Here is an 18,704-nt window from a genome sequence, read left to right on the forward strand (position 1 = left end):
TCGTCTCCGTGTGGAATGCAAATTCTTTGTAAGACCTTACCCGGCAAAACGATCACGTGGGAAGTGGATACCATCTGATACGATAGAGAATGTAAAGGGCAAAATACAGGATAAAGAAGGTATTCCACCGGATCAACAACGTTTGATATTTGCTGGTACGTAATTGTTTTGTTTTTCTTTGATTTACTATTCATATGAATGATTTTTAATTAAAGGAAAGCAATTGGAAGATGGTAGAACGTTGTCAGATTATAACATTCAAAAGGAAAGCACCTTGCACTTGGTGCTTCGCCTTCGGGGTGGAATGCAAATTTTTGTTAAGACCCTAACTGGGAAAACCATCACGTTGGAAGTGGAACCATCTGATACTGTTGAGAATGTGAAAGGGAAGATTCAAGATAAAGAGGGAATTCCTCCTGATCAGCAACGTCTGATTTTTGCTGGTAGATTTGTGTTTATATTTTTGGTTTTTCGTGTATTTGTATAATTTGTTTTGTAGGAAAACAGTTGGAGGATAGTAGAACGTTGTCCGATTATAATATTCAAAAAGAAAGCACATTGCACTTAGTTCTTCGTCTTCGCGGTGGTTGTGGCATTTTTGTACATTAAATGTAGTTGAACGTACTATTTGAAATGCATTGATGTTTTTATTTCTATTTCATTTTTCGTTTTATCATCATTTTTGTTCTGATTGCATTCTTTATCAAATTCTTTATAATAATCTATTGCTGTATGCTATTACGTTGTAGTGTGCATTCAATAAATATGGTTTAATAAAAAGTTGTTTAAAATGTGTTATGATGGTTGAAATTGAAATAATTTTTGTTGCCATATTGTATGTAATAAAAATATTTGGAAAAGAAGTTGATGGCTAAAAGGAAATGTTTTTTTTAAATTTATTTCTCTTTCTGTTATATACGTATATAGTATTGTCACATTTGTAATGTGTAAGCAAGTGAGGAAGATGCTGTTATTATAAATGTAAAATTCAGTTATCTCATCGGTGCTGGAAAATTATGATGTGGACGGTATTTGATTATTTGTTGCCATACGATGATTCATGGAAGGTGATTGTTTTTCAGTTTGCTGATTGGATACTTTTCTGATTGGTAGCGTTTTTGGGAAAGCGTAAACAGGTCGTGGATATGGATTGCCGTAGTGTACAGCTAAAAACGATAAACTAGTTACAAAAGCAGACAAAATATCATTAGCATAAAGAAAAGTTGATTTTATTTCAAAAAAGAAACTGTAACTGTGTGATTAAGAAGATGTGTTTAATTATTTGGCCGAATGATGAATTAATTATTTTACCAATTGCGATTCGAGTTCTGCCTTCACGAATGAGTTCTTCAATTTCGATAGGATTTGCCAACTGAAATTATTGAAATGTATTAAAAATCTTCACCATTTCAATTAGCATTTGCTTTGTTTGTTTTGTATTTATTTTTCGACAATATCACATTAATAAAAACTGTTATCCCATTCAAAGAAACATACTGTATTGGAATTGGAAATAAATCAAATGCACACAGAAAAGTGCTGAGACATTTTAAATTGTTTGAAAAAGACAGAAAAATGCCGCTTTGTTGGCTTACAGTTTTGTTCTGCTTGAACAGACGTCTTGCTTCTTCGACAATGTAACGTTTCGCTTCTTTGTCGGATATGTTGTTCCCACGATTGCTGCTGTTTGTCCATTTTTTTCCAACTTTCAAAATGTATCTGTACAAGTCGAGCACTTGCTTCTTTGTATTCGACATCCAACCTATTTCTGATCACTAATGCTGAATAAAATTATTGTTTGAATCAAGCAATTTTATTCAAAGTAATCATCGGGTGTAAATGATCAACTTCTACTGAAACGATTGATGAACAAGTGAAAATAATTCGTCCATATATTATTTATTTATTCATTTATTCCAATATTAGAAATTTAATTTTTCGCAAATAATGCGAACCGAAAAAAAGCAGATAATTTTCATATTTCTACGTTGTGTGTGAATTACTATTACAATTCTTTTCCACCGTGATCACCGGACGAACCTGCTTGGCCAGAATAAGCAGCTGCTGCACCAGGTCCGAACAAAATCTGAAGATTAAACAGAAAAATGCAAAAATGATGCATAAAATAATAATAATAATTTGAGATAATATACAGATTGATCATCAGTTAATTACTTGATTTTGCTGTTGCAAGTGCATCTGCTGGAAATCAGCTCGATCTTTTTCAAACATCACTGGCAAAATCAGAATCATAGCCGACGAGGCGGCAATCCACATCGCCGATCTGGTGAACACGAACAATTTTCGGCCCAGTTCGGATGCAGTGGAACAAATGGTGAAGATGGCTTTTTGCATTCCCTCCGGCAACATCTCGGTCAGACCAATCAACCTCTCGGCTACTGTCTCTTCGATATCCTTGAGATAATAATAATAAATAATAATAGTAAATTAATAAATTAACAAATAAATAAAAATATCCTCTTGCCTGATCTGTATCGTCAATTTCGATCGTTTTCAAATTTTTGCTCATTTTCTGCAAAGATTTCAACTGGATTAAAAATTTCACAACTCATTACAAAAGAAAATAATCACGTCGAAGAAAAATATTGCACGTAATTGTAATACTGCTTTTTCCAAATTCAACAACAACAAACTGAATAATTATGCTTTTATTCAATACTGACTGAAAAAAATTTTGTGCAAAATTATCAATCCACTGCCAACAAACAACAGAATTGGATAATGATTGTCAAGCCGGTTTGACGTGATGGATGTCAGATTGTTGCAAGCCGAAGTTTTCCACTTTGAAATAGGAGAACGTCGCCAAAAAGCACATCACCACTAAAATCACCAACTGCCATTGCAACAACAAATAGCTTGTGTAAAAGAAGCTAACCGCCGAAGATAACGACTGAAAAGCAGAACATTAATAATAATAATAATAATAATAAAATATTATCATCTCGTATATTTATTTGCACGTGACAAAAATCTGTAAAATAATAACAACTTACGTTAAAAAATTTAAAAAGAGCAAATGCACGCGTGCTTTCCGTTGTGTATTTACTTCCCAAAGTTGCGTAGATCTGAAGAAAACAATCAAGCAAAGCTTAAACTTATTACGAATAATAAAAAATAAAGAAATTACTACATTCATTGAAAACTGTACAAAAGCCTTCTTTTACGTGTGTTCAAAAACAAAAAAAATTAATTAGTCAAACGTTAAAGTATCAAAATTGTACATAGGAAATATGTAAATTTAAAGCATTATTAACTAATGTTGTTTATCAGTGATGATCATTTTTCAGTGTAAAGCAAACAAAATTGAATAGTATTACTAAAAAGTTGCATCATGCGTATGTGTCAAGTATACCTGCGTGTTCCAGCAACTGTCACCAAAGCCAAGCAAAAAACTGCACAAAATGGCCACATATTCACTAAGTAAAAAAGCAATAAATTCAATAAAAGCTGTCATAAATAAAAGTATTGTGGAAAATTTACTTGGGCAAAAAGTAGGCAATATCATCGGTCGGTTGAAATGGAGACATAGATGGAATATAGAGGAAGATGAGAAAAAATGACAATACATTGACAACGGCGCCCAAAATAATCACCACAGGACGTCCCATCGATTCTATGGTCGAAATGATCAAACCGAATACCAAGCCACCTTAAAAATATTAAATTACAACAATAACAATACTTTAAAAACTGAAAAAGATATTCAAAATGTATAACACTAAATCAATATTTCATATCCATCCATCATTCATATACTACCTAAACTTTCTCCAAGACCAACGAAAATAACATTTAAAGCCAGAAGAACTTTCGTCGATACAGTGAACTGACGGGTAAATGTCAGACAAGTTCCATAAACACCGGACCAAAAGGTAAGCAAAATACCAGAATAAAGGAATACTACCACCAAACAGATCATGTTGCCACTTTGCAACAATTTGAAAGTTCGAACTGAAAATGATAAGCATGTTTATTCTTCCTCAGCACAAACAAACAAACAAACAAATACCAATCTCTTCAATGACAGTAAGCCGTTTTTTAACCATTGTCACAGCTACACTGTCAACACTGGGCGACTCTCGATCCGATTCATATTCCAACAGACTCTCCAGCTGTTCTTCTGGTCGCATCTGCTTCAAAAGTGCGAACAGAGCCGTACCGACAACAGCCATGCAAGTGAACACAATGAATATCAGCCGTACGGTATCGCTGGACAATTCGTTGGAACCATCACGAAATTGGGAATACAAAAACAGACCGCCCGTGGGCAAACTGTAACTTTTGAAACGGTGAACGATCACTGTGAAACGATAAATATTCAATTTTGTCACCTCAGCTGAAAAATCGCCCAAACAATGGCCGCATTTTTCCCAACGGTTGCTTTATCCGACGCTAGAGTCAAGTAATTTCCTTGACCAACCCAGGCCACTTGGAAAAACAGAAAATATTCATTTCAAGGCAATTCAATTCAAAAACTTACAAGATGCACCGAAACCGAGAAATGCCGACGCTGCGTACAGCAGTTCCGTTCTCAAATATAGAAACGAAGCCAAAAATGTACTGAAAGAGAAAAATTCATCAAATCAATAAATACATCTTTTCAAAATTGTATATTTTTTTACAGTTTACCTGTACGTAACACCACCAATCACCATTGACCATTTTGCGGATAACTTTTGCACAACAGGCGTTATGAACAAATTGCACAACGTCAATACTGCATATATTATCGTCAAGCTTGAAAAGATATCCAGCACATAGCACTCGATGGATAGTATATGAGGAAACATTTTTGATGATATTAAAAACATACCTGTAATAGCCGGCATGTTTGTCAATAGCGTGAGATGTGGAATTTTGGGCTTCAGCAGAATGAAGTATGGCTACCTGAAGTGAAAATTTGAACTGAATTGAATTGAACTGTTCCTTGATCAAAACTGTTCAAAAACCTCGATAACACTGCAACTCTGAAAAGCGGTCAAAATGAAATAAAATCCAAATCCGAGTTGAAAAATCGGCAGAAGAGGATGCTGAAACATGGCGACTATTCTGAATCGTGTGAAAAAAATCCACCTAGCCACATGGATCCTAAAAATCATTTAAACAAAAAAAAATAAATCATTTAACAAACAAAAATGATAAAAGGACAAATTATCATCGGAAGGACACTTTTACAAAAGTTAGGCCTTGGAAAAAATTACCAACATTATATTTAGTATTCATTTCTAGAAAAAAAGGTGTCTTTTCTGCTAGAGTAAAAGTAGAAGAGTTGAGAACATAACAACAACAAAAATTTTAAATGTGAAAATATGGTTCAAGAGAAATGCTAAAAATGAACACAGCCCTGAATAAGTTTCGATAACTGACAACGCATGATTCATCGTTTGCACAGACCGACAAACCAATGATCATTGGAGCTGTTCGCAAAACGCAACCAACACACAAGCACGTGCGTGAATGACGATGAAGTTACAGATAAATGAAACTTTCCTTGAAACTGGATTTTCAAAAACTTTTAAACTGAACGCAAACCAAATTCAATACAATTAATCAAAATGTACACCAACGGTGCGAATAAAATAATTTTCATGCCAAATGTACGAAATTGTACAAAAAATCACATTACAACAAATGAACAACATCTGAAAACAAATTTGCATAAATACATTCACGAAAACCACTCACAATTCGGCAATTTGATGAAAAAAATCAACTCGTTTTCTGATTGATTCAATCAATTTCGTCGAAATTCACCAAAATTGCGTCATATACACACGCTTGCTTAAAAACAAAAAAGCACAAAAGTTTGTAATTCGCAAATTCACAATTTAATATCTGCAAAATATGCTTCATTGCAGAATAAGAAAAAATTCAAACAACCTCTTCTCTCGTGTAAAATTTAAATATAATTTAAGCTGAACATAAGAAAAAGAAAAAAGTAACACTGTTGAACAAAAATGCAAAATTTATTTTCAATTTATTTCACTTTTACAACAGTGTACACATTTGAAGTTGAGCTTCAGTTTACATAAAATCAAACTAAACAGTTGAACAAATAAAAAACGAACATTACGACCAAAAGCTAGCATTGAAACAATGAAAAGTTTCAAGTTTTATTGGAATAATAATACACATTTCATATTGTGATCAATTTAATAAGTAAAACTGATAAAAAACTAGTTTCACTACAAGAACAGAAACAAGTGAACAAATTCGTAAAATTAAAATCACCTAGAAGTGTCATCCTTCAAATTTCGTACACGTCAACCGCGCACTCATTTCACAAAAATAACTCTTTTACATGTTAGATAATTTTTACAGAATAATTAAACTTATTATTTTTTCATTCAAATAACAGAATAAAAATTAAAAACAACTAATTGAACACAATCACCAACATACTGTATCTACAAAAATTTGTCACTAATGTAAACTTATTCGATTTCGCCAATGTTTGACATTTTTAGCTGGAATATTTGAATCTTATTTTCGAAAAGCATTAATTTTTGTCCACTGTCAAATATCGAAGCTTTTCAACAGTCATCAGCATCTGACTGATTTACGAAACGGTTAAAATGCAGCTCTTGCATTTTTTGTATCATTTCATTACGTTATTTGTGTTAAACATACTTCTGAGTAAAATCTGCTAATAAAGTTGATAATATTTTGAATGGCATGAATGATCTGTGAAATATTAAATTACAATGTTGAAAAATCAATGTTGTGCATTTATTACATAGAATTTAATTTTTTTCAGTGTATAATTTTACTCAATTACATTTAAAGTTCAAAAATTTTTTCATAATTTAATAATTCATTTAACAAATATTTTAAAAATGTAAAAATTGTGTGCGTTTTGAATGACTGGTTTTTTCATGAATGTTTTCTTGATAATAAACTCAATGTTTTTTATTTTAAATTACTGAAAATGAATATATTAAATTTTAATAACAATGAATGAGAGATATTTCATCAAATTTAAAGATTACGTAATCAATTGTACTTAAAAGTCGAATACTGTAAGTACCGTAAAATTGTGATGATCAGTGACCAACTGACGGAATAGTCAATTTCTTGCATCGCATATCATTAACTGTTGTCTACGTGTATGGTAAAAATACATTGACATGGAGAAAATTAGCGCGATAAATTTGCTAACCATAATGCGTTGTAATTTACGACGGAAATAAGATGCAGCTAACGAGAATTCAAACTGCGAAAAATGAGAAGTCTACAATGGAACTAGATTTTTTTCAATTGGATGGAACAATTTATCATTTAATAAACAATTAATGAATACTGTAACGAGCTAGTTCACAGCAGGGATTGAGTGAGTTCCACTTTTGAACGTTGACTTTTGCTGGTTAATTTTTCAATATGGGACGGACTATTGGCTTTTGAATGGCTTGACTGCACACTAAAATGCAGAAAAATACAGTCAATTAAATCTCAAAAACTGGATGTCACTAGTTTTGTTATTAGTAAAATTAGAAATTTTGAAAATGGTGGGGCATTAATGGGGAGGTTCACATAAGTGTGATAAATGAACGCCTGCATGCAGTTGGTGATTTATTAGCAAAGTAAATGTCAAGGCCCTGAAAATGAAATAAGTCAAATAAATAATTGTCTAACAAATAAACGTATGAATTTTAAATCAAACAGTGGAAACTGTACAAAACAGTTGTAAGACTGCTGTATTTTAGCCGTAAGAAAAATATGGTCATTAAATCTTAAGCGAGAATGAAAGATTCAATTTGGAATATCATCGAATTGAAAATGCCGCAAGATGGTACAGTGAAAACTGTTTGTGTTTTATGACTCATTATTCAATTGTATAGCTCTGTTACTGTCTATTCATGCAGATAGGAAAACCTGCTATTATAGAATACAATGCATGATTGAATAAATCCATCAATGTCCAGTAAAATGCCTTATTTAGAGAACAAGTTAAACGACATGTAAAATATATATATATTGTGCTAGTTTGTAAAGTTGGAGGAATATCATTTAGCACTGATAATCATAAAATCACCTAAAAATGAATGATGTATGTTGCGTAAAGTTTGCGGTTTAGATTCCGTGTAGCGCATATTGTTCCCAGTTGATTGTGGTATTACTCAAAAAACAAAGAAAGGTAAATAAACATTCAATAAAGACTTTACTATTATCTCTGAATCAATACTTTTGCATTCTTTAATGCCCAGTTGATTTTTCAGATAATGCTTATTGCAGATAAAAGACTAAAAATTTGTAAATGCAATGAAAACTCGAACAGTTACTCCCATTTGAGAATGTGTGCAAACAGTTGATTAGTGGATGTTCAGAAATTGAACGCTAATGCTTCTTAGACAAAGTATTATTTTGAAAAAGTTGCTAAAAGAAGCATTCAAAACAAAGCAACATTGCAAATTGACTTTTGTATTGCAACAAGCTGAGCAGCTTATTTGGAGCGATAGCTTATAGCTTTCCAGAAATAATCAAGTTCACCGTCAACTGGCTCTGTTGGTAATGCATGGTAAATTGCAAGAGGGATAGGCAACGCACTACAAATCAATTCAAGCAACATTTTAAACTATGTTTTATGGATAAAAGCTTTTAATTATTAAATTAATTAACAGTGTGGCTTTCATAACAATTGTAATGTATTAATTAAAAAATTAAAAATACGAAAACAATTTTAAAAATTGTAATGGATGTTCAAAACTTTTTTACCAATTAACTCTCCATGCAGAAAATGTTTGACATCAAACGGGGAAAAACTGTAACCCTTGGGCAGAAACTCTGCTTCGGCAGCCAAAAAATACAATTTATCCGTTTCTTTTAGTTTTCCTTTGAATGGATTCATCTCCACATCCACAATTACAGATTCATTCGGTTGCAAGCAGCCATTTTGAGGACTGATAAATATGACGCTGCTCACATTTTTGCTTAACATCCAAGCAAATGGAGCATCTGATGTATTTACAATGCGTATGTGGGTTTTTTGAGTGAACGCAAAAGGGGCATTGAAGCTGATTCGACTGCATGGTTGCAAGAGAAATTTTTTGCAACGCGCCGGTTGCTCACCAACATCTTCCTCATCAACTAAAACAAACGCCGAACTTTTTTTCTCTTCTGCTTCGTTAACATTTTCACTATCCTCTAAATAAGTAATAAGCAGCTGTTAAATTTTCACTGAACAAAAAAATTCTTTTTAAAAATATTTACTCATTTTCGGCATTTCAAACACTAGATGGATAAATATAAATTGCAGTTGAACGAATTCAAAAATATTTAAAGCGTCTACATTAAAATTTTAAACAAGAAACAGTTTACTTTAAAGTATCATTTGTTATAAAATTTCAGTTTTAAAATTATTTTGATTTAAAATTCATTTTGATTACAGTGAAACCAGTGTGAGGTGAACACCCTCCATGCAGAGAAATTTGTTAAACATGGACAGGTTTGCAACTTAAAGAGGTTTTAAAGATTTAGCTCCAAAAAAAGACAGTTTTACTTTTCATAATAGCCAGTTCGTCAAAAATTAACGAATAAGCAACTTTTTTATTTGTCGTCATCTATAAAATAATCCAAAATATTAGATTAATGGCTGCGTTTCATGCGCTTTTATGCTTCCATTTCTTCCAGCATGGATTCAATTTTTAGAAGTTTTGGCGATAGATTAGGGTGCTTTTGAAATGAATATCGTTGTTATTTTCGTAACATTGTTATTGTTTCTGAATAAGTCAGTTTCTCATTAAAGGGATCCTCAATTTATTCAGAAAACACATCTTTGATGGCATTCGATTTTGAAAGCAACATTTCGACAATTTCATCAGCAGTTTTTTCTGTGCATTCATGTACATTAAGTTCATCGTCAATGGCACTGTAGTCTTGTGCATTTATTATATTGTCAGTAACGTGACGACGTTCTGAAACGTCCGTTTGTAGCGTATCCAATTCATTTTAATTCATTTACGCAAACGATGTTGTCATCCTGTTAAGTAATTGAATCTTCAGCGCTGCTTATGCCTGCAAGTTGAAAACATTTTATAATTACTTCCACATCAACATGATTCCACGACTGGCTGATCCAGTGAACTGAATTGAGACTGAATTACATGCTTTTCCAGGCATGGTTAATAACTTTTGCGGTAGCTGCTTAAAGTAAAGTCCAGTCTCATCAGCGTTGAAGACATCCTTCAACGAATATCCCGCAACATCATTCATCACCTTAGACTTCCAGGTATAAATTACACTCGGTTCGACCGCAGCTGCTTTGCCCGAAATCATGCAAAATTTTATATTATGGCAACGCGTAAACATAACATGAATAATAGACAAAAAATAACGTCACAAATACCATGTGAGTCACCTGAATAAAATGTGTTCAAAATACACAGGTTTGAATTTAATGTATCAGCATGACGCATCCGTTCCACTTCTAAGTTACGCAGGTTTTACCTACACAGGAATACGCAAGTGATAAAAGATGTACTGTGGCAAGTGACATTCAAGAATTGATCAACTTAGCCAGGTTTACAGCTTACACAGGTTTCACCGTAATATCGACTTTAATTTTAATCAAAATTTTCCTTTTTACTCTTTCAGATTCAGCTAATAATTATAAATAATACTGGCTCATTTCATTTTTACTCTTTACATTTATATTACAGCATACAATATGCATACGTATATAATTCAGATCAATCATCATAAAACACAACGTATTATATTATACATTTCAATCATATCATATCATTCATCATGCCATAGGATGAAAAGGCCATAGGCCATAGCCATACTTTCAATCAGATGAAACACAAAATAAAGACAAATAATATAAAGCAATTGCGCACCTAACTCACCCACATGCCAGTATGGATTAGTTTTACTCTCACACTATATTATTAATATTTAATTCGACGTCGCTCCTTCATTTTCATTTCTTTGCAATTATTGTTTCACTAAGCTATTCTTCGCTAAGCTGCACCTGTTACTGTCATCAATTCATGTTGCTTGATAACTGTCTATTATTTAGCCATGAGAATTTTCTGTCCAATAGACAAGATACAAGAAAACTGCTTTTATTCAAAATGTATTACAACATTTTTATTTTTAAACCATTATTTTCACTTTTTATTATCAGGATATCCTCATCCTGTTTGCTCGACATCCTTTTTTTGATTGGCTGTTCACTGATAGGCTATTCTACATTCATCTCCAATTGGCGAATAATTTATGCTAATTCATTAGCTATTCAGGGGTGATCTGCAATTGCATGATGGTTGTTTATTTTTGTAGCTTTTTTATTTTTGTCAGTATTAACAGTTTTTCCCATTAGTTTAAGGTTTTTATCCTTTACCTAGGATAGTCTAACCGGGCTACATTTTTATAACTTTTCTCAATGATTGTTGAAAGCGGATTCTCATTGGTCATAATCAGATCAAAATTTTTACTGTAAATCTTCATCAATGCTAATTTATTCATTGTAAATAGAAGCAGTACTTTTCATTTCATAGGAAATAATGAATACTGTAACGAAGCGTTGCGTAAACTGTGGCGTTGGCGTCGACTTGCTAGCGAGTTTAGTATTGCCGTGTGTACCCTTTTGCGTGTGTGTTTTCACTTTATATAGTTATTCCTAATAAAATGAATAAAAGCGTTGTTTCGTTAAATAAAAAATTGGTTTGTTGATAAAAGGAGTAATCGTTACATTAGCGACGAGGATGAGTAACCCCGGGAAGGAAGAAGCTAGCAAAATATTGGAGATTGCTGTTCGTGGCAGGACGATAGCTATCCCAGAGCAGTACGGCGGTTCAAGCGATTGGGATGAATGGTTAGAACACTTCGAGGACGGCGCCGCTGTGAACGGCTAGGGTGAGGCAGAAAAATTGAAATGGCTACCACTTTCATTGAGCCAAAAGGTGAGAAGCACATTCTGCTAGTTACCACCTCCCACCCGATCTTCGTACCGAAGCTCCGTGACTTCTTTGAAAGAACGATTGGATCCCCTGAGCAACGCAGCCATCTATCGTGCTGAGTTGGAAAACCGAAAAAGGCGTGCGAAGAAATCATGGTCAGACATCGGTCGTTATATTCTACATCTGGTAGAAAAGGCGTACTTGACGCTGTCTGATGACGCCAAAGATGTCATTGGACTGGATAAATTTCTCAACACTTTGGACCGACCTGAACTGGTCCTGCTGGTGAAACAACGGAACCCGAAGAACATAGAAGAAGCAATGCACGCGGCTCTAGAAGTGGAATCCTTCATGATAAGGCCAGGCCCTGGTTTACTGATCGGTACCACCAGCCAAACACCTTATAATGCAGATCCAGCGAAAAATGAGACATCAGCCGACATATCACGCTTAACCAGTTGCTTGGAACGCATGCAGCTGAGGTTGGAAGACATCGAGCAGCGCACGCAGGCGTTTCAACCAAAGCAGCGACCGTCGAGGTGACTATGTGACAGAGAGAGCCGCGAATGGACAGCGACCAGAGCGGCGTACGTGTTACCGCTGCGGAAGGGTTGGACACCTCTCCTGAAAGTGCAGAAAACCGTTAAACTGAATCCCCCTCCATCGTTGGGTCAGGATGGCGGGGATGCAATCACGACTCGAAAAGATCCGTACCATGGCAGTGACCTGATGGCAGTAGTAGGCAAGATCGACGGATGCCCAACAAATATATTGATAGATACTGGCTCAGCGGTTACGCTTGTGCAGGCAGGTATACCGTCTGAGTCATGACGTAACGGTAACTTGCTGGCGGCAGATGGCACGCATTTAACTGTAAGCGGGAAACGCCGGGCTAAACTTGAGATCAGCAATCAAGCATTTACCTATCCAGTGGTCACTGTGTAGAATCTTGCGCAGCAAGCACTTCTTGGCCGAGATTTCCTTCGACGATTCGGCTGCACGCTGAACATAGCAGACGCGGTGCTGCAAATCGATGGGAAAAGTGTTCAGTTGGTAGAGGCGACCACAGCCAGGAGTAAGGTCGATGTCATCATTGAAAAAGACGTCACTTTGGCCTCTTTCACAGAGTGTTGTGTCATGGCCAGAACAACCTCTGGTTACAACTGCCATGGACCATGGTTGTTGGAGCAACGACCTAAAGGTAGACTACCGGTGGCCATTGCTAGAGCCGTGGTTCATCCCAGGGAAGGGTGCGTACCGGTCCAACTGCTGAATCCGTCTGGAGATAGGATAACTATCCATCAGAGAAAGGATGTGGTGACAATTGAAGCCGTTGACCCACTTCCTTTGGGAAGATCCCCAAAAACACACACAGCAGTACTAAATTCGCTAGCACGTCGACGCCAACGTCACTTCATGCAAATCTCTTACTCTAGATTATTGATGTTTAGGTTACTGAGATCGTAATATTATTACAAAACTATATTTTTGATATAATCTTGGATCAATTTGCATGTACAAAGTATTATTAGAATAAGTCAAATCACCAACTTCCAACAAAAAGCCCAAACTGGATAATCTTGTTAAAGCTTTCTTATGCATGCTATCCATCAAGATTGTTTAATCATTTTCCAAAGTATTCAAGATGATCCAGTACAATCAAATGATTCCTAAAATTAAAACCACCAGTCTAATTTTAATAATTGAATTATCGGCACCACATACGCCTGAAAACAATGCAAGAAGTAGCTGTCGGTTGTTTCCTGAAGACAGATCTGCAATGCGATGCGCATTTTCTCTGAGCACTTCTAAAACAGCCAAAATGACAAGTTGTGAAGAGATGGCAGAAGAACCATAATCCAAGTCGTAGAACGTTGTAAATGAATCGACCTGGTCGACCCAAGATTTAGTTTCTTGGTAAATGTAAAGAATTTTATTCGTACTAACTTTAAACATGAGCATAAATACGCTGTGATTTTTGGCCAATGTTTCTGATGATCGCTGAGGCGACATTTGTAGACGTTCCAATTTTGAATAGGCCAGCAAAAATAAACTGGAATTTGAAATATACGATTGAATGTTTTAAAAGTGATAGAACAGTGCCTGAATCTCAGTTTGAGTGATAAAAATGTTGTCTATTTCATTTTTGCGTATGCATTGGTCTGCATCGTCAGCAGCCAATTTAAAATCAGTCAGCTCAGAAGCACAAAGTGGACATTTCACTGACTTTCCATAAGTTGCATAATTATAATTCATAAAACACTAAAATTATTAGCAGTAATGAATATTTGCATTTACATTGAAAACAAAAAATAGCTTGTCAATCGATATTTTTATTCCAATTTCATTTACTACATGAAACGCTGGAATTTCCCAATAAAAAATTGAATTCCACTGCCATATTTATTCCTGTTATATCCCCGAGTACGAGGCTATTCCGTAAGCTGATGCATAACAAGAACAGAAACAATAAACGTTTATTAGCCAATATCAAGCGAAAATGTACATGCTAAACTGAAGCGAGTTCAAACAATCTTTTATATACTTTTCGTCACTATATACTGTAGGTGTTCGGGTTCGGTGTATGGATGTTTCCGCCTGAGGCTCCATATCATAACACCTCCCCCCAGTTCTTCAGATGCTTAGTCGATTGGGGCGCTTTCAGACACGGTTTGATCGACGTGGCTTCTGAAGAACTTCATCCTGCTTCATGGTGACGCTTCCATCTGGTTTATGCTCCCTGTCGTCTGTTTCTGCGGCGGTCCAACTGCTTTCTGTGTGGACTGTCGCTTTAGAACTCTCCACACTTCACTTATGTGGCGTGCTTATTTGATATTGGAAAATGTTCGATGCTTTGATGTCTTGAGCATTTTCATCAGCTGGGTTTGGTGAATTTCCTGTTGGCAATGCTTCATCCAGTAACGAACCCATCTCATTATCTTTTTCCTCCTGACCGTCAGCAATCCCTGTGTTTCTGTGACGCATTTGGTTCGTATGCCGTTTCCATCTAATCCTTCCGACTTCAACAAACCGCATCACCTGTCCTTGCTGCCCGACTATTACTCCTTCCCGCCATAATTTTCGATCACGCGTGTAGTCGTGAACCATGACTGTTTCACTGATCTTGAATTGACGATCTGCACGGTTTCCTGAAGTGTTCTCCATTTTCCTCTTCTGTTCCTCCAGATTCTCAATTCCCTTTGGAAACATGAGATCAAGCACAGTTCTTATTCGTCTTTTCAGAAACATCTCAGATGGCGTTAACTCTGTACTCTGATCATTTGTCGATTTTTTCAATGCTCGCTTGAAGGTGTCAATGAATATTTCCACTTGACCATTCGACTGTGCATGGTACGGCACTGATGTCACATGACGAATTCCATTTTCTGCACAAAAAATTGTGAACTGTGTAGCCGTAAACTGCTTTCCGTTATCTGAAACGAGGACTTCTGGGAACCCAAACCGCGCGAGAACGGTCTTCAATGATTCGATGGTTAGCTCTGTTGTTAGATGCGGCATATGCAGCACTTCTGGCCACTTTGAATGAGCATCCACCACAATCATGAACATTTTTCCGTTTACAGGTCCCGCGAAATCAACATAAATCCTTTTCCATGGCCTGTCAGCTACTTCCCATGGCTTAACTACCACCTTTGCTGGATTCTTCAGTGCAGTAGCGCATCCTTCGCAACTCTGCGCTTTCATTTCAATGTCCTTGTTCATCGCTGGCCACCAACAAAATTGCCTTGCCATTGATACCATCCGCTCTCTGCCTGGATGTGTTTCATGCAGTTTCATCAGCACTCTTGATCGCAATTTCATCAGGATTACCGTCCTTATTCCCCATAAGAGGCATCCATATGATACGCTCAGTTCGGTGCGTTTAATGAAATAACTGCGCAGCTCTTCCCTAGGGCATTTCTCAGGCCAGCCCGATAGAACAAATTGTTTCACTTGCTTAAGCAGCACACTGTCTTTCTCGGTTGCTTCAGCAATTACTCTGGCGGTGACCGGTAACTCCGCCTGCAATTCCACAATCAATTGTTTCACTGTTAATTCATCTTCAGCCTCTCGATGGTCAAAATTTGCTTCAAATAACTCGTCGCTTGACGAGGGAAGTCTGGACAAACAGTCAGCTTGACAAAAGTTTTTCATGCTGCGATATTCAATATCAAACGAGTAATTCATTAGCGCAATTGCCCACCTTGTCAAATGGCATGCAGCCATTTGCGGTACAACTTTCTTTGAACCGAATATTGAGACAAGAGGTTTGTGATCAGTTAATAATGTAAAGCGTCGTCCCCACAGATACTTGTGAAACTTCTTCACTCCGTACACAAGTGCCAGCGCCTCTTTTTCAATTTGTCCGTGGTTCCTTTGAGCAGCACTGAGCGTCTTTGAGGCATGAGCGATCACTTTAACAGTTCCATCGCTGAGCCTATGATATACGACAGCTCCAATGCCTTCATTTGATGTATCCGCTGCTAGCACAATGGGCCACTCTGGGTGATAGTGCGTGAGCAGGAGGGGTGAATTCAACAACCGTTTTCTCTTTCCACCGCTTTTGTGTGCTCTCCTGTCCAATTCCAGCGCGCGTCTTTCCTGAGTAACTGATTTAGAGGGCTACACAACTCCACCAATTTGGGTACGAACTCAGTGTAATAGTTACACATACTAAGGAAAGACCGCAGTTTCGCAATGTTCGTGGGCAATGGCATATTAACAATAGCTGCCGTCTTCTTTGGGTCTGCTCAGATACCCTTCGAACTAAGAATGTGACCCAGATACTCGACTTCTCTTTGGAAGAAGATACACTTCTCCTTGTGAATCCGCAATCCAAATTCCTTCAATCGACCCAGAACTAACTTCAGCGTCCTCCGGTGCTCATCATCGGTTGCCCCCGTTAAGATGATATCATCCAAGTACGCTGCAACGTTAGGAATGCCTGCTAACATTGTATCCATTACCTTTTGGAAAATCGCTGGTGCTGAAGCCACACCGAATGGCAGTCTGTTGTAGTGATACAGTCCTTTGTGTGTATTGATAACCAGAATCCTCTTGGATTCCTCATCCAGCTCAACTTGTAAATACGCTTCTGATAAGTCCAATTTGGAAAATGTTTTCCCACCTCTCAATGCCTGGTAGAGATTTTCAGGCCTCAAAATTGGGTATGAGTCAACCATCAGTCGATCATTTAGTCCTATGGAGAAATCGGCGCATATTCGAATCTTACCATTCGGGTTTTTACCGTGACGATAGGGGCAGCCCAAGCTGATCTGTCAATTGGGATTAGCACACCCATGTCAACATATCGCTCTAACTCTTTTTCCACTGCATCATGCATTGTGAATGCCAATGGAAAGGTTTTCGAAATAGTGGTACAACTCCATCCCTCAGCTCAACGTGTGCCTTTACCTTTGTACAATGCTGAAGGCCATCTTCAAACACAACTGGAAATTCAGCGCACACGTCATTTTGTGTACGCGACTCAACTGCATTAACTTCCTTCTTATTTGCAAGGAGAGAGCGAAGAGTTTCAGCTGCTCTGAATGCGTTGATCCAATCCTGACCCATCACATTGGTCACTCCGTTTTTGGCCACTCGAACAATAGCTTTCTCGTACCTGTGTTGCCTTCTACCGTCACCATCGTCTCCCCTTTTAGGTTCACCTCGTGCCCCGTGAAACTACGCAACATCACTGTTGCCCTTTTTCGTTTCAGGCTGTCTATGATCTTCCATCATTCCGGCCTCACGATGGTAACTGCGGTTCCAGTGTCCAGCTCCATTCGAGTTGACTTACCGTTGATTTTAACGGTGACTTCAAAATTGCGTGCGCGTTCCTTAACGGCATAGACGCCATCCGCATATAACTTGTGATCTTTCCAGCTGTTCTGAGGTCGCTGTTTTTCAGACTTTCCTAGTTTCTGAGGGTGCTTACACACTTTTGCCAGATCGCCTTGCTTCCGACACTTGAAATACTTTGAGCCTTGGAACTTGCATTTTCTTGCAAAATGTCATGCTTCTCCACAGCAGTAACATACACTCGAAACGCCTCTGGGCTTTAAGCCCCTCGTTTCTTAGACTGCGTGACACTCTTGCATAGTACTCCTACTATTGCAACCATGAATTTCTTCGTACATCTCTAGAAAGCTCAGTGCTTCATCTAGATTGATATTTTCCTTAGCTAATAAACGTAGCTGTATTTCTTCATTTTTCATGCCATTGATAAACTGTAGCACTAATGCTGCTTCCGTGTTAAACGTCTCTAAGATGCAGTGACCTGCGGCCTCACGTAAACTATTAGCAAACTGTTTCGGGGTTTGATGATCTGTCTGCGTGATGCGGAAAAAGTTCGCTCTTTCATGCATCAAAATTACTCGTCGTCCGTACAGCTCCTTCATCTTCACCACACATTCATCATACGTGAAGTGGGATACGTGAAGTGGATAATTTATAATGGGAGACACTATCGTCATAACTCCTCAAATGCTTTAGGTGTTAACGACGCTAAGAGACAACTTCGCATCAAATTCGAGTCGCTGATGAAGTTTATCTCAGGATAACTGCGAAATTGCAGTATCCACGTGTCCCAGGTTCCTTCTTCAGGATTGAAAGGATGATGTGCATCAATGGGAAATGTGGCAGTTCCCATCATTTGAACTGACTCTGTGCTCTGCTGAGCAGGTAACATCGACTTTTATTCCTTCATCTCTGCCACCTGCTCTTGTGATCCGTTCAATACTGCTTTTTGATGATTCTCTGTCCTCGCACTTTTCACAA

The 18,704-nt window shown here is 37.0% G+C and overlaps 7 protein-coding genes across 7 annotated transcripts; 2 read left to right on the plus strand and 5 right to left on the minus strand.

Annotated features, from left to right (window-relative positions):
• Positions 1-33: 33 nt before the first annotated feature.
• On the plus strand, positions 34-609 carry Tsp_07290a (ubiquitin family protein; the record flags this gene model as incomplete). The annotated part of the gene is made up of 3 exons (XM_003381548.1): positions 34-155; positions 216-443; positions 500-609. Coding segments are annotated over 3 exons (460 nt in total), but the record flags the coding sequence as incomplete, so codon positions are not given.
• A 405-nt stretch (positions 610-1,014) lies between these two features.
• Positions 1,015-7,844, minus strand: Tsp_07289 (putative ATP synthase F0, A subunit). The gene is made up of 23 exons (XM_003381549.1): positions 7,824-7,844; positions 7,552-7,616; positions 7,363-7,438; positions 7,181-7,252; positions 6,396-6,428; positions 5,424-5,518; positions 5,095-5,109; positions 4,971-5,070; positions 4,835-4,908; positions 4,651-4,738; positions 4,502-4,581; positions 4,031-4,293; positions 3,778-3,972; positions 3,502-3,670; positions 3,374-3,437; positions 3,015-3,086; positions 2,765-2,911; positions 2,462-2,533; positions 2,176-2,415; positions 2,010-2,086; positions 1,570-1,768; positions 1,312-1,372; positions 1,015-1,166 (listed from the first exon to the last, which is right to left on the minus strand). Exons 1-23 carry the CDS (start codon positions 7,842-7,844, stop codon positions 1,015-1,017), a joined length of 2,430 nt encoding a protein of 809 aa, XP_003381597.1.
• Positions 7,845-8,461: 617 nt separating this feature from the next.
• On the minus strand, positions 8,462-9,578 carry Tsp_07288 (putative major sperm protein 2). Its single transcript, XM_003381550.1, has 3 exons — positions 9,518-9,578; positions 8,826-9,162; positions 8,462-8,564 (listed from the first exon to the last, which is right to left on the minus strand). Exons 1-3 carry the CDS (start codon positions 9,576-9,578, stop codon positions 8,462-8,464), a joined length of 501 nt encoding a protein of 166 aa, XP_003381598.1.
• Positions 9,579-11,729: 2,151 nt separating this feature from the next.
• On the plus strand, positions 11,730-13,391 carry Tsp_07287 (conserved hypothetical protein). Its single transcript, XM_003381551.1, is given in 4 exon segments — positions 11,730-11,867; positions 11,949-12,463; positions 12,479-12,716; positions 12,975-13,391. The coding sequence occupies 4 exon segments, from the start codon at positions 11,730-11,732 to the stop codon at positions 13,389-13,391; spliced, it is 1,308 nt and encodes a 435-aa protein (XP_003381599.1).
• A 173-nt stretch (positions 13,392-13,564) lies between these two features.
• Positions 13,565-14,534, minus strand: Tsp_07286 (putative nicastrin). Its single transcript, XM_003381552.1, has 4 exons — positions 14,487-14,534; positions 14,023-14,186; positions 13,650-13,977; positions 13,565-13,594 (listed from the first exon to the last, which is right to left on the minus strand). The coding sequence occupies exons 1-4, from the start codon at positions 14,532-14,534 to the stop codon at positions 13,565-13,567; spliced, it is 570 nt and encodes a 189-aa protein (XP_003381600.1).
• Positions 14,535-14,732: 198 nt separating this feature from the next.
• Tsp_07285 (putative integrase core domain protein) lies at positions 14,733-17,924 on the minus strand. Its single transcript, XM_003381553.1, is given in 5 exon segments — positions 14,733-16,534; positions 16,684-17,200; positions 17,340-17,609; positions 17,678-17,893; positions 17,904-17,924. The coding sequence occupies 5 exon segments, from the start codon at positions 17,922-17,924 to the stop codon at positions 14,733-14,735; spliced, it is 2,826 nt and encodes a 941-aa protein (XP_003381601.1).
• Positions 17,925-18,001: 77 nt separating this feature from the next.
• Positions 18,002-18,325, minus strand: Tsp_07284 (hypothetical protein). Its single transcript, XM_003381554.1, has one exon. The coding sequence runs from the start codon at positions 18,323-18,325 to the stop codon at positions 18,002-18,004; it is 324 nt and encodes a 107-aa protein (XP_003381602.1).
• Positions 18,326-18,704: the final 379 nt, after the last annotated feature.

Source organism: Trichinella spiralis, assembly GCF_000181795.1.
Source record: "Trichinella spiralis strain ISS 195 chromosome Unknown Scfld1, whole genome shotgun sequence".
Lineage (NCBI taxonomy): Eukaryota > Metazoa > Nematoda > Enoplea > Trichinellida > Trichinellidae > Trichinella > Trichinella spiralis.